Raw genomic sequence first — 15,833 nt, forward strand, 5'->3', positions numbered from 1 at the left:
TTATTTCTATTCTTCTTTCTTCTGTTCGCATTTCACAGTACCATTCTTATAGACCGCTTTTTTTGTATTTTACTGGTTGACATGGCTGATTTTTGTATAAATGAATGCTCTGAGTTAGCAGAACATAAAGACTTTTGGCATCATTCTAATCTAATTGACAAGAGCCATAGGATATTTATAATCTCTGTGCATAGTTGCTGTGGACTTATCAAACGTCCCTTGCAACAGGACTTTTTAACTCAATATTTATCATTATCTATGTGCTCCCAACTGTCCACTGAATCCACGCAAAACAAAAAAAACAGCCCACATTAAATGGCAGTTGCAATTATATTCTTATAGGCTGTAGTATGTGAGATGTTATAAGTCAATGGTTGCATTTCAGTCCATTTTTTTTGGGACTCGAATGTGGCCATTACTTTGATTTAAGGTGAGACACTGGGGGTGATTTACTAACCTAAACACACACACGCACCAGGTGCGTGTGCATTTTTACACAGCAAAACGTATTTATCAACCAAACACGAGCAAAGTGTCACATTTTCACGCCGTTATGGCGCGTTTTTATGTATTTACGTACGTGCGCGTCATGTAGCATGCGTCATAGGCTACACGCCGTTCTAATAGCGGCATGCAGGTCTCTAAAAGCATATTTCCACTAATGCCATATATGGAAAAATCATGCACATGATGCATATATAATGCTGCTTCACAGTTTAGACAAAAATGGTTAGCTCATGCATTTACATTCCTGCATTCATCAACGCAAGCAACACAAAGTAGAGCTAATTTACACAACATCACCTTGGATGCTGGGTGTGTACACACTACAAAGGTGTCTAGCTTCCACCAATAGATCATGCTGGGAGGGAACACACTACAGAGGTGTATACTTGTTCGTGGCGTGTTTATAAGGTTAGTAAATCAACCCCACTGTGTCATATCTGCCAGTGTGCAAATGTGGTAAGGTAATATTTATTTCAACAAAGAATCTTCCCATAAGATTCCATGTAAATGTAATGCATTGATGAATGTTATTTACTTATGAAATTCTACCTTGTGTAGGCTTCTAAATGTCCTGAAACTTAAGCTGGGCACTGCCATCATAGATGTGATGTCAGCAGCCCCAGCAGACTTGGAACACTATAGTGTTCCCCTTCCGGCCTTCACCAACAGCTACATAAAAGGTTATGTAGGGAGGTGAAGGGTGAGTCAGAGAAGCTGGGGCAGCACAGAGAGTAAATAGACATGCTCAGAAAAGGAGAGGACTATAACATGCAAGGGGTGGGGGTGGGGGGCCTTTGCTAGGGAATTGACTCTTACTAGAGTAGTCCAATTTTCAAGCAACTTCAAGTTATGAAATGGAAAAACACTGCAATTAAGCATTTGAAATACTTGATTTTTCTGTGCCTTCATCTGCAAGATTTTAAGCTAGTGACAGGGTCTCATTAGGTGCAACCAAAAGGTAATATTTTCAGGATGTTCTTAGAGGAAACCTGTTGTGAGAGGAGTTCAGACTTCACTAGTTGTATGCTTCTTGCAGGGTGGTGACTCTAAAAGTATTGGAGCCACAGATAACCAGGCAACCAGCATTTTCAAGACTGGAAGATGTCAGTAATGACAGCCTACATCATTCTCTGTGTGCAGGTTTCATTTAATGGCTGGATCAGCAATGGCCACAGATTTTATCATAGAGAGAGATCATCAGCCATGACCCATGCTCATAATTGGGGACAGGAATTTGGATTCCCTGATTTGTTTGTTCAGTTACAGAAATCTTCTAGTTCCAGTATACGTGTCTGACAGTCTGCATACAACAGTGATCCATCTTCCACTGTACCACAGAGTGTATAGAAGATGTGTTGCTGATCACAGCTATTTGGCAGCCATTTGGATTAATCTTTTTTTTTTTTATATATTGACAACATTTTTTTTAAACTACTGCATGCAAGTTTGGTCGGTTGCATTGCAGCACACCTCTGATATCTAAACTATACGTTTATAATAATGCTTTGGAACAATACTAGTTAGCATGCAGTATGCAAGTGAGGTAAACTATAATGTAGCAATGTTATCTTAAGGAACCCTAATCCATTATGATTAAAGGTAGGGATGCACCGATACCGTTTTTTCGGTTATGAGTATCGATACCGGTGCCGTGTGCCTCGATTATCGGAAAGTCGGGTGGCGGATCATGACCCACCCCCTGGCTTCCTGATTGCCTGTGAAGCTGGTGTTCTATCAAAAGAACACCGGCTTCATTTCCCCAGGCTGCCTGGCTTCCTGACCAATCGGGAGGCGGGTCATGACGTGACCACCCCCGGCTTCCTGATTGTTAGGAAGCCAGGCTGCCTAGCAACAAGTGATTCCGGCTTCCTAGCCAATCGGGAGGCGGGTCATAACCTGCCACCCGGCTTCCTGATTGGACAGGAAGCCAGCTCCATGCTCCCTTGGCACTGCCGGCCAGAGGGAGACCTCTTTCCCACCGGAAGTTCCGGTATTGGAGCGTTTGGGGGAGTACGGGTACTTGCCCAAATGCTCTGTATCGGCACCAATACAGATACTAGTATCGGTGCATATTGCTACCTGTGCCTTGTAAATTATTAGTAGAAAGAAAAGCTTATTAAAATATATCGCTTAGCCTTGTTTGTTCTTCCCCGGTCAATTTATTAAAATCTAAGCACAGCACACAACCACTTAGGCCTTTCAACCTTATCTGGTCTCAGTCATTGTGATACCACTGGTCATACACTGGTAGATTTTTATATGAACCTTCATGGGAAATTATCTAGTGCCATCAGAGACTTGATGAACGGTATTCAAAATTGTATTTTATTTTAACATGTGACTTAGGAAATAAATTAGTTCCCCCCTCCAAAAAAAACAAACACATTTACTTTTCATTTATTTGAGAAACTTTTTCTATCCTGCTCCTTCGATTCTTTTTTTTTTCATCACTACGGACGAATCCAGTCGTCGATTTCACCCCATTACTATAGGAAAATCAAAAGAACGTTCTGAAAACAAACTTTTTGGAAGGAAATCCTACTGCTGTATTGCCAGCTTAAGACCACATATGCTTGAAACGCATAAACAGTAATGTTTTACTGCTTGGCATCTGCTGTAAAGGTTTTAACCTCTGTGGAAGAAGCCTACTTTTCAGTTCCTCCTGAGGTAGGTAGGTGGTTCCTCCTGAAGAAGGTAGGTGGATTGCACACTTAGTATTCGGGCAGTGGCTTTACAGCAAGCTGGGTGAGATATTATTGTTTTGATGATATTGTAAATATACACTTAAATGGAGTGTTCACATACACAGTTCAGTATCTGTTCACATTCTATCAGTTTACTCTCAAAGAGCAGCTTCAAAGATGAGTAAGCAGGGTGTCTGCCATGGGAAGAACTGTTTTTTGTGACTACTCTTCAATGTACATACACTGCCTCAGCCTTCTGCAGCAACAAATAGGCCTATCTTTGTATATTTCCTGTATGGACTTAAAACTTTTATCAGCCAGGTGTCACCCTAATTATGTGGGAATAGATAAAGTAGTTTCCAGTTCCCTAAAACAAACACACCTATTTGTCGTACATGTAGACTGACGGTAAGACATGAAGCTTTCTCTGTTCCCTTTTTTGATTGTGCGTGTCTGTGAAAGGGCAGATTGATGCTGCTTATACTAACAGCTGTGTGATCTCCGTACCAGGCCATGAAGATATTGCAGAGTTCTTGCTTCAGAACGGAGCTGGTTTCTGTTCATACATCTTGATGGATAACCCTGAACTGACAAAAAAGTTGCTGAGGAAGAGGAGCGTCCCTGAGTCCACAAGCAATAGAGATCAGACAGTGCAGGAACCGGTAAGCTTGATTACTATTTTTATTGCTATTATTTTTATTACTATTAATATATAAATAGAAATTGATCAAAGATCACATGGCCCATTATATTTGACTGTTGAGATCACTCATCCTATTTATTGCCATTGGGAGTACTGGTATCAGAGGACTGAAGGTTGATGTTGGTTTGTTTGTTTCAATCTGTGAAACAGACATTGTACACCTCCTTTTGTTCTTGTAACCCCTTTTTCTGTGGGAGCTTAAGTTAAAGTTTTGCTTACAGGCTTTACCACCTTCACATGAAAACTAATACAGCGGTATGATTGCGGGATGTTTCACATTTCGCTCATGTGGCCTTTATCTCGTGAAAGCTGATACTCCGAAGGTACAATCACTCTTTGTGATTACACTTCAAGGAAACCTGCACTAAGAAAAATGTGGAGTCTGACATTGATAGCAAACTACTGAATATGAAAGCTGCCTGGCTGTCTCTGGTTTCAACATTTTTTTTTGACACCCTGACCCAGAATAAGCACACAGACCAGGAAAATCAAAATAAGGTCAGAATTGCTAATCTCTCCTTGTTTCATGTGTGTGACAGAGATGGTACTGAAGCCATTCATCAGCGTGACAGCGGGGGAGCTAGTATTTTAAATGGAGAGGTCAGCAATGGAAGCCTCTATCCATAGTACAGGTCTGCAGATTGTAGTAAGAGTTCTGTCATTTACCAGGGGCCTGCTGGAACCTGGTGAGGGCCTTCCTGTATTACTATATGGAGGTGTTCCAAGAACCAAGGGTTTTTATTTAAACCAAGAAAAGGGGGATAACGTTTTGTGGAGATGACACTAGGACTGTATTTCTACAGATTCACAGTATATAATCCCTTGTCATTGTCAAGAAGTGTTTTGTATAACCACTTTGAAGGCCAGTAGAACTAACAGTTTTGGTTAGCTAAATACATTCCGAGTGCATGAAAAGATGTGTGCAAAGTCTTACAGTTTCATTTCTTTAGAAAGCAGCAAGCACTCCTGATCTTATGTATTCGTAAAACTGTAATGTACTTTTATCATTTTGAATTAAGGAGCCAGCAGCATGTCCTTTTGTTGACAATAGAAAAGGCTCCAAAAAGCTCAGCGCCAGATGTAACTTTATAGGGAGCATTGGCTGTCTGGCTCTTTTGACTCATCTGGTGATTTCAAAACATTAAGCAAAAATTAGTATTTAGGCCATAACATGGAAATAACCCTCAAGGTCACTAGCTTTCTGAAATAAATGCATCATGCAAAAAGACATACAGGGTTTTTCACAAAAGGGTGAAGCGTTTGGAGAAGGCAGGAGAAGTGAACAATCTAGGCCAAAATAACTGATTTGGAAAAATTCTCCAATTCAGCTCACTTTCCAGTTCAGCTATGTTGTCCTAGATTGTTCACTTCTCCTGCCTTCTCCAAACTCTTCACCCTTTAGTGAATAACCCTGATAATTATCCAAATGAGGAATGCAGTTGGTTTATAGCCATTTGTTTTAAACATCAATATTGCAATGAGCCTAGCACACTTGGATGAAATCAGAAATATCCTGTACATACTATACCATTTTACGTACTTAAACTAAGATTTTGCCATTGCTCTGCTTAATTTAACTGTATTGCTAAAATCAACCTAAATGGAAGTACAGAGGAAGTAGCATTCTGTGCCTTACAAGTCTCAGTATTCAGTGCACCTTAGTTAAAGGAGAACTATGGGGTTAAGGCTTTTCCCCATAGTTCTCCTAGGGGTAACGGGAGGACACAAACTAGCGTCCTCCCGTCACCCTAGGCTCAGTATCCTGCGAGCTGCAGCTCGCGGTATACTGAGACGCCACAGTATACCGCGAGCTACAGCGCTAACTGGCGGATCGGACGGGGTGGGGGCGGGGACAGCTGGCTCTGCCTATCTAGAGGCAGAGCCAGCTGTACCCGCCCCCACCCCGTCCGATCCGCCTGTCAGCACTGGCGGATCGGAGCAGGGAGGGGAGAATCCAGCCCCTCCCCTGTCACGCAGAGAGCTGTGACAGGATCGAGAGGTGAGCGAACGCCGGTATATGTTCGCTCACCTCCCGATCTACTGAGCCGACCTGTCAGTCTCATTGTCACAGGTCGGCTAGAACTATGAGGTGAGTGAAAAGCACTCTCCTCATAGTTCTCCTTTTAATGTAGAAAACAGGTATAGCATTTATATTGCTGATTAAATATGTGTGCTGGGCTCATAACTATATTGTTTTGTAAAACAAAGGTGCAGGTGGTTCTCCCAGTAAACACCGAGGTTATTCACATAAAAACATTGCTCTGATTGAAACATCTCCACCACCCACCAGGCTTCTAGGTAGTAGAACTACTAAGCTATTTATATAGATAATCTAAATAAATGGAAGGAGACACCTGCAGTCCTATTCTTGACTCGAGTCAATTAGTGCTCCTCTGAGGCCTGGTTTGAAAAGTTGGCCCTTGGTACCACATGTCTCCTGATTGGCTGCTGCTAAAACCTGCTTCTGGTGAGGCTACCCCCGCACTGCAAGGCCTAAGTGCTTCACAAAAGGGTGAAGGGTTTGAAGAAGGCAGGAGAAGTGAACAATCTAGGAGAACATAGCTGATTTGGAAAAAATCTTCAATTCAGCTCATTTTCCAGTTCAGCTATGTTGTCCTAGATTGTTCTCTTCTCCTGCCTTCTCCAAACTCTTCACCCTTTTGTAAAAATATGTGTTTGCTTGTGTAGTGCAGTTTTTTGCTCTTCCAACACTTACATGGGCTGGACTCACAAGTTTAAATCCAATTAAATTTTCAGAGGGACTCAAGACTATTGTTAGAGTCAGCGATTTGATAAAATCTAATCTGTAGTAGTTTTGCACAATTTACTAATCAATGATTTGTTGCTTTGGTGTAGCACACATTGTTGCACTTTGCTCTATGGTTTGAACTGCTGTTATCCCAAAATGATAGAAAAACATCAGCACTGGTTATCTTTACTTGCCCTATATCTGTTAAAAAAAATGTATAAAGGTAAAAAAAATAAGTTATTCAAAATGCTCTAAATCCTTCACTTAACCTTTATACAAAAACATAAGCCTGTACCTGACTCTAACCTAATCCTCACCTTAACCATAATCTTTAACCTAACCCTTAACTTTCAGCACCCCTAAAATTTGAACCAAATTTTGGCACCAAACGTGTCTTACAGCCTCTGTGTCACACAGTAAAACTGCTGAAATCCTGGTGCTGAAACAGAATGATTTGGACTGTGTGGTATTTTAGATTCACTGATTACAGGATTAGTTGCAGTATTGCAATGAGAGAATCGTTGTCTCTGCAGCTTTGCATTCACTTCCTTGACCAGTATGTCACCACCATAAACTCCAATGCAGTGACACTGAGGGCAATTCTAGAGATTCCTAAAATTTAAGTTCACTTAAGCCAACTTCTGAGAAAAGCAGTAAGCCTGCACCCTGAGCAGGGAGACAGGAATTCTGGGAAGTTCACTACACAATGTATTACTGTTGTAATTGTAAACAAGCAAAATTAGATTTTATTTTGGGTCAGTTTTAGCAAATTATGTCTATCTACACTTTAAATAGAATGGTCATTTAATAATCTTAAATTACATGTTTTGTGTAGCAGTTATACTTACAGTATATCATATCTTGGATTTAGACTGTTAATTAAATGTGTTGGTATTGATGTGGCTTGTGTAAGACCCAGGTATGTTCCGTATCCATGCAGATTGGTTGGTAGACATGTCCAAGTACACCCCAGTTCCTGCTAGGTCCTTGTGGTGGTAAATTAAGCAAATATTTATTTCGTGGGAGACCTATTTAATGCAGATCTTCTGCCTCACCTGCTTCTGTCATATATGCTTCTGATGTTTGGTGGAAAATTGTGCTGTTCAGTAATATTTTCCCAATCCACTACCCACCCTGTGCCTCCACATTTTCCTTGCTACAGGCACTTTTCCTGTCTGTGATGCCCAGTGTCCCACAAGACCCACTGACCAACACTCTTTGGTTTTCAGGAGATGTTGATCACTGCTGTTGATTCCTATGTGGTGCATATAACTTCAATAGAACCAGTTTAATTTGCATGGGAAATAGTTAGCTGAAGAACTGTTCCTTCTCTGTTCATTTGGGATTCAGGAATTCCTCTCTAACAGCTGATATGTTGCTTAGACTAGGGTCTAATGCTGTGTGGTGTGATCTGGATGGCGAACACATGTAACACAAAGTATCTGGTTTACTGGCTTGTACTGTTCACTTTTAGGCAAAACTATGTGTATTAGCTTAAACAGGTGGTGACTGCAAAATTTTAAGCACTGTTGAAGTGGACATTACTACGGCGATGTGCTGACACCACCTCACTTCTCCTACAGGCTAGTATATAGCAGCTTTTGAAAGAAGCATGAATGGTCACATGACCCTTTTTTCTCTTTCCAATTTTAAATGGTTGGTTCACATATACCAAAAAATGTGAATGCATTTTATGGTCCCTAGTACATTAAAAAAAACATTGCAGAAATTTGAATGGTATTTCTGTAGGCCATAGGCAACATCTCCCAAACCTGTCAGAAAAACTCCTAAGTAGGCGACCCCCTACCCGTCCTGCCTAGATGTTTTTTTGCGGTGCTGATGGGCACAGTTCCAATGTCCGGGAAGGGGGCTTATCTGTTGCTTAAATAGGAGGTTTTCTGACAGACTTGGGAGAGGATGCGCACACCCCTACAGCTATGTCAATAAAAATAAACTTCTATTTAAAGAACTGTGCTGTGTTTTTTAATGTACTGGGGACCATGGTTTGCATTAGACTTTTTTTTGGTAAAAGTAAACTAACCCTTAAGGGTGGAACAGACTGGAGTTCTGCTTTTAAAATGCAATATTAATTAGAATTAATGGCTTGCTAACTTAGAAGAAAAGAAAGTCCCAGACACTTTGTTATATGTGGTTCCCCAATTCTGTATATTTATAGCAATGTTTATCCACACTGTTCTACTTTCACATTATGCTGCAAACTTTCCCTGATTTGGTAAGCAGAGTTACAATAATGTCTTCTCAGAATATACTGTCACGTAACATATAAAGTTACAATAAGCACAAACATTACAATTGTTGTATATATTGTTCTTTGTTAAGTTTCCTAAAATGTAAGATTGTAATCGCCAAATATTTAGAACATTAGTTTGTATGATGCAGGTCTGAAACATGTTTGGTTCCTTTGTCAGAAGAAACTTGTGAATGCACTACGAATTAAAGTGACCCTAAACTCAGCAGTTAAATCTTGAAAATACATTCAGGTACAATAAAGTGACATTAAAGTTGTTTTTTTACAAATATCTACTGCTGGCAAGCATTAGTTCTATACAAAAACAAAAAAAATAAAAATAAAGTTACCAAATAGGTAAAAACTTACCTGTGTCTGCGAAGCTCGCTCCCGGCTGTAGAACTCATTTCTTGAGCTGCCGTGAAGGAGGATGTGGGTGGGCACATGCATATCACCGGCGGGGAGAGAAGGAGAGCTACAGGGAAAGTCAATGCACGCAGCCCTGAGTGTGCCCATCGGGAAGAATCAGTGAGACAGGAAGAAACAGCAGTCTGCGCTGGATCTGAAACCAGCGCTGGCAGGACTGCTGAAAACTACTGGAAAGAAGAAGATGATCGGATCAGGAGGCATCACTTAAGGCATCACTTAAGGTAAGTCCTTACAGCAGCATGGGATCTCCCGGAGGGTGGCTAGCGTTGTTCCCCATGGTCCCTTTTGTGTGTTGTAAAGTAGCCACCGCTCCAAGCTCACTCCCGTGATTGACTACAATCTCATGTTAGTTTACTCATTTGTATTTAGATTGTAGTCCATCACAGAAGCAAGCTTGGAGCGGTGGATACTTTACAACACACCCAGGGATCACGGGGAACAAAAGTAGCCACCCTCCAGAAAGAAGCACAGTGTCAGCACCAATTCAGAGATGATTTGAGAATCTACAGCTGCGGGTCATTACTCACCACCTGGCTTCCTGATTGCTCCATGTTCCCCTACGTCACTACTGGTCAGACGAAATATTTTTCTGACTGGAAGTTCTGGTATCGGGAAGGTATTGGAGCATTTGGGCGAGTACGAGTACTCGCCCAAATACTCGGTATCAGTATCTGTGCATCCCTAGTATGGACCTTTTTTTTATTTTTTGTGTTAAAGAGAAGATAGCAATTGCTGGGAGTAGGGATGCACCGATACAGAGTATTTGAGCGAGTACTCGTACACGCCCAAATGCTTCAATACCTTCCCAGATACCGGAACTTCCATTCAGAGGGAGATTTCCCCTGACCAGCAGTGCCGTGAGGGAACATGGAGCCAGGAAGCCGGCTCCATGCTGATTGGCCAGCCAAACACCGCTCTCCAAGCCTCTTTACCGCCGCCCGACTCCGGTGTGTGTGTACAGCGCCTCCGCAGTAGCAGGCTTAGGGCCAATCATGCAGACTGTGTGGGCACTGTACACACACTGGAGTCAGGCGGCATTTGTACATCTCTCGAGACTGAGACAAGGGCAGATCCGGGAGAGGTAAAGCGGCTTGAAGAGCGGTTTCTGCCCAGATGGCCGAGGGACATCTGTGGTATGGTAATGACTACTCCTGAGGATGGATACTGGTATGAGGAAAATGGGGTGTGAGGAGAATGGGGAAGCCGGCTCCGTGCTAGCGGAAGTATCGGTACTTGGTATCAGGGAGTGCCGAAATATAAATATCAGTACTTGTACTCGATACCGAAAAAAAGGTATCTGTGCATCCCTAACTGGCAGTATTCTGAATGAATGTCCACACATTGGCAGATCAGACAATATTACTTAATTCTTGTGGCTCAGTCTGGGTAGTCCTTCCAGGTGCAGCATTGTTGGAGAGCTAACGTGGAGGATTATTTAAGAACCTGATATAATGCTGATACAGCCCTCAAATATTTGTGGGTAGGCTGCTGAGGCAATCTTTCTGCAGATACTCTCCATGTGTGGTCACCTTCTTTCTCTAATATATGGTTGCACATAATACCTGAATTGTTTTCCCACAGGAGGTGTGCGTAAAGTGGTCCTGTCTCCGGTTGCCTTGGGTGGATCTTGATTGGTTCATAGACATTTCTTGCCAAATAAGAGAGCTGGACATCTCTTCTAACTCCCTGACTTCGCTTCCATCAGTTGTCCCATGGGGACTTCTCAACTTACAGAAGTTAAATTTAAGTGACAACCAGCTGTGTGATCTGCCCAGTGTGCAAAACTCTGATGAAATCATCTGCTCCAGGTCAGCCATCTTCTGAAAGTGTAATATTTGTCTCAATTCTGTGTGGAGAATCTAAAAGCTTATCACATAACTTTGTGTGTGCCTGTTACTGTCAGGTCATAGTTTTTGTTTTTGCCTTTAGATTGCTTGAAATTGATGTTTCCAATAACAAGCTGACATATCTTCCCCCTGGACTGCTCCATCTGAGCCGGCTACAGAGACTTTGTGCATCCAAGAACTTCTTGGAAAATCTGTTTAGGGAAGACGGTATGTCACACTTCTATGTCATGTGACCACTATGTGAACCTTGGGTAATTCCAAGGGAGTATATGTCTTTTTCAGGGATTTAGATTAAAAGTCTTCTCAGGAAATGTGTGTGGCGTGTGATCTGATAAAGGCACAGAGAATCATTTTTTACTTTTGCAGACATTGAATAAATATTATTTGGTCCAATGCACAGATAGCAACCTGTAACAAAGGGGATGATTGGAGTGACTTTAGAGGGATCTGTGTAATGGAAGAATTGGATAAATGTAAATAGTCTTTTCACCTAATATGTATATTTCAGTTTTGGGTAAATGCCATGGGTTGTATAGCCCACTAGTTTCTTCGACATTTAAGATCTTATTCACTTGTCATGGCCATTAAGGGTTCCACTCACTGTTGCAGTTGATGATTAATGGGGCATTACTGCAAATACAGCAGAAAAATTGTGACTCACTTGTTCAGGGTGGCAAAGTTAGGAGATTGTTCTGGGTTGAGCTCCTGAAAGGTGAACATAGATATTGGGAAACTGAAGTGTCTTTGGACTTTTGTTGTTGACATCAGCCTGAGATGCTACTGAGATCATTTAGAATTCATTGACAAGTAGATTTGACCTGCAGTTGCCCTCCTGACCAACATTTGATCTGTTTTAAGCAGGTTTTGCATTCCCATAGACTTGTATGGGAATGCAAAACCCACTTGAAGTGAACAAAAGCCCACCAACACAGTCCCTAATCCTGACAAAGGTTCCATACCTTCCCTACTATATACAAAACTGAAAACACTACTCTTCCTTTTAAGTGAACCTTTACCCCCTCGCATGCTGATATGAAATCATCTTACATTCATTAGGTAAACAAACATGTTTTTATTTTACTTACAATTATTGTTTTTATCTTTATGGTTTTTTTTTAACAATTATTATTTTATGTTTTTTTTTACCAGGGGCTAACTGGATAGGTCTGCGGAGGTTACAGGAGATAGATGTGTCTGAAAACCATCTCTCTGATCTCCCAAGCTCTGTTTTTCATTGCTTCAAATCCCTGCGGCTTTTGAATGTCTCTGGCAATAAACTGAAAATGTTCCTGGAGCCTTGGGCCTGCCCTCTTGTAAGTGTTATTTGAAACATATAGAGTATACAGAAGTGTAAAAGCCCCATGGAAACTACTTCCTCAAATATAGAGTTTTAAATGGACTTTCCCTTATGGGAAAAGCAGGAAATCGGGGGCGGACTGACAATTTGGGCTCTCTGGTACTGCCTTCACCGTTGTCCTTTTCCAGCTGTTGTAGTAGATCTATAGCTTTTCTTCTTGTAACCACTGGTTGAGTCTCTTCTTAGGGCTTCGTATGTGTTGTTATTATTCAGAAGTGCAGTCACCTTATCATCATAGTCCGATGTATTAAGTACAAATGTGCATGTGCCTATCAGCAGGCTAGAAAACAACAGCTGGAAAAGGACAAAGCCATTGATCAGGCTTTGTATCATCGCCTCTACCCTGGTGAAGCCTCTTCGTGTATATATGGAGTTCTTGAGATACATAAGGATGGGACCCCTCTCAGACCAATTGTCAGCAGCATAAACTCTGTGACTTATAATGTGGCAAAATACTTAGCCAGAGTCCTTGCCCCTTTGGAAGGAAATACACAACACCACATACAGAACTCTCAGGATCTCACAACCAAAAGCAAGAACTTAATATTGGGCACAGAAAAAACAATGGTATCCTATGATGTCACATCCCTCTTCACCTGCATACACACCACAGAGGCAATTGGAACATTGAGAAAATGGTTGCTACTAGACAACACCCTACGCTGCAGAACTGAACTTAACCCGGATCAAGTGTGTGCCTTATTGGCCCTTTGCCCGAGTACCACCTATTTCAAGTATAAGGACAAGTTCTACAGGGAGAAACATGGCTGTACCATGTGATCGCCAGTTTCACCTACTGTGGTGAACCTGTACATGGAGGAAGTAGAAAGCAAGGCCGGGACCACCATTAAGGGAATTACGCCCAGTCATTGGTTCAGATATGTGGATGACACTTGGGTTAAGAGTCACAAACAAGAGTTACAGGCTTTCACTGACCATATCAACTCAGTGGATCATAACATCAAGTTTACGCGGGAAGCTATGCAAAACAAGTAACTGGCTTTCTTGGACTGTTTAGTAACCGTAGAAGAGGGAAGGAGGCTGGAAATAGAGGTCTACCGAAAACCAACACACACGGACCAGTACCTGCTATTTGACTCCCACCACCCTCTAGACCAGGGGTAGGCAACCTTGACACTCCAGCTGTTGTGGAACTACAAGTACCATGAGGCTTTGCAAGGCTCTGACAGCCACAGGCATAACTCCCAGAGGCAGATGCATGTTGGGATTTGTAGTTTTGGCACAGCTGCAGTGCCGAGGTTGCCTACTCCTGCTCTAGACCACAAACTGGGAGTCATCAGGACTCTACACCACCGGGCAGAGAAAATTCCCACTGGAACAGAGGCCAAGACAAAGGAATTTAAACACCTCGGGGGCCCTGAAAACCTGCGGGTATCCAGACTGGGCGTTTGTCAAAACAGAAAGAAAAAGAAAGAATGCCAAGAGTACAAGTGAGGGTGAAAAGCATGACATACGGAAGAATTTTGTCATCCCATATGTAGCTGGGATGTCTGAAAAACTCAGAATGATTTTTTAAAAACGTCACATCCCTGTGTGCTTTAAACTCGGCAATACACTGAGGCAACAACTGGTTCACCTAAAAGACCCAACACCAAAACACAAGATGAACAACATTGTGTATGCAGTTCAGTGCAGTGAAGCGTGCTCAGAACTGTATGTCGGTGAAACAAAACAGCAGCTACACCAGCGTATGGTACAGCATAGGAGAGCCAAGCCCTCTGGTCAGAATTCGGCAGTGTACCTACACCGAAAGGTCACTCCTTTTGAAGACAGTCAAGTACGCATCCTAGGCAGAGAGGAGGACTGGGTTAAAAGATGTGAAAGAGGCCATTTATGTAAAAATGGACAAGTCGAGCTTGAATAGAGGTGTTTTAACACCTCTCTCTGGGCAGGTTAATAACACCTCCTAGCTCCGATTATGCAAATGCAATCAACACCTGGTTGCAATTAACATGATGTGGATTGGCGCAACATTCACCATATTTATTCCCAGATGACCGGATGACCAGTGAAATATCTTCAAGAAAAATACAGCAAGTCCAGTTGCCTTGACTTATTTTTTTTAAAGATATTCTGCCATTTAGCTCACTTTCCAAATTGCCTATATTGGTCTAGATTTCTAAAGTCTACTACCAATTCCCCGGCAATCCATCTTTTAGTGAATTGGCCCACTATTATAGAAATAGTGTGGAGAAATAATCTCTGTAACACAAGAATGTTTATGTGGGTGGGGCTTGTATATGGGCAGAGCACAAGGGGGCACCATAATCTAATATTGCCCGGGGGCCCAATGTGTTGGCAGTCCACTCCTGCAGGAACCCTATATGCCCGGCTATGGCAGATGTAGGCTGTGATGCACACGTAGAGAGGACAGAAGAGAACACCCTTGTCATGTACAGTAGTGCCGCAGACCTACCATGCCCATCTTAACAGTAAAGCACCTTTTAAGAGAAGCTTGGTTTGCCTATGATGGCCTCGTCTCCAGTGGTGCAAATCTGGGCTCCCTCTGAACATGTAGGCCACCCTGTATGTATGCGCCTGATTACATTGTATGACCTGGTCATGTGAACCTTATAATGAATACAAGCAAAAAAGTCTTCACTTTCAGGGCCCTAAATTAGACAGTAGGTATGTCCACATCATCAGTTCTGTTGCAAATCCATTTAAATGAAGGGGTTTGTTGCTCATTCAGAGACCCTAAACAAATCATTTCTTTACAAACAGGAGATACTAACATCCAGAACTGCTGTATTATAGCAAAGACGTGGCCCATTCTTAGAGCTGGCTATTCACAAGTAGAATTTTGTTGGAAAAAAATCATTTTCAGAACATTCGATATTCTAATAGTTAATGGGGTCAAATCGACTATCGCTTTTGACCGTAGGGCTGAAGAATGCGGAAGGAGCAGGATGGAAAATGTTTTCTTGAAGAAATGAAATTCTAACAGTGAATGTGGTTTTCATTCCAGACAATCCATTCATTCCAAAATATAATGTTATAATGAAAAGGAATTTTAACAACATTCATCAAGTATCTGATGGCATAGAATGTTCTAATGAGATTTTGTTGTATGAACGTTCCTGTGAAAATCTACCATTAGAGCCATTTATGTAATTAGCATACAGCTATAGCTGTAAAAAAATAAGGCAAGGCAACTGGACCTGCTGTATTTTTCTTGAAAACGTTTCACTGGAAAGCCGACCAGCTTTTCTCAATTGCATACAGCTTCAGTCCTGTAGTGCTCATCAGTGGTATATATGGAAACCATATTTTCCATAAACACTTTCA

The 15,833-nt window shown here is 41.8% G+C and overlaps 1 protein-coding gene across 1 annotated transcript in view; it reads left to right on the forward strand.

Moving 5' to 3' along the window:
* The window catches only part of LRRK1 (leucine rich repeat kinase 1), a 98,617-nt gene that overhangs the window by 29,284 nt on the left and 53,500 nt on the right, over positions 1 to 15,833 (forward strand). Inside the window, exons 5-8 of the mRNA XM_018560267.1 lie at positions 3,702 to 3,841; positions 10,902 to 11,128; positions 11,250 to 11,374; positions 12,317 to 12,480. Of these exons, the coding sequence (XP_018415769.1) occupies positions 3,702 to 3,841; positions 10,902 to 11,128; positions 11,250 to 11,374; positions 12,317 to 12,480 (656 nt within the window). The remainder of the gene's footprint in view (positions 1 to 3,701; positions 3,842 to 10,901; positions 11,129 to 11,249; positions 11,375 to 12,316; positions 12,481 to 15,833) is intronic.

This window comes from Nanorana parkeri, unplaced genomic scaffold (genome assembly GCF_000935625.1).
Source record: "Nanorana parkeri isolate BGI_ZX_2015 unplaced genomic scaffold, ASM93562v1 scaffold443, whole genome shotgun sequence".
Classification (NCBI taxonomy): Eukaryota; Metazoa; Chordata; class Amphibia; order Anura; family Dicroglossidae; genus Nanorana; species Nanorana parkeri.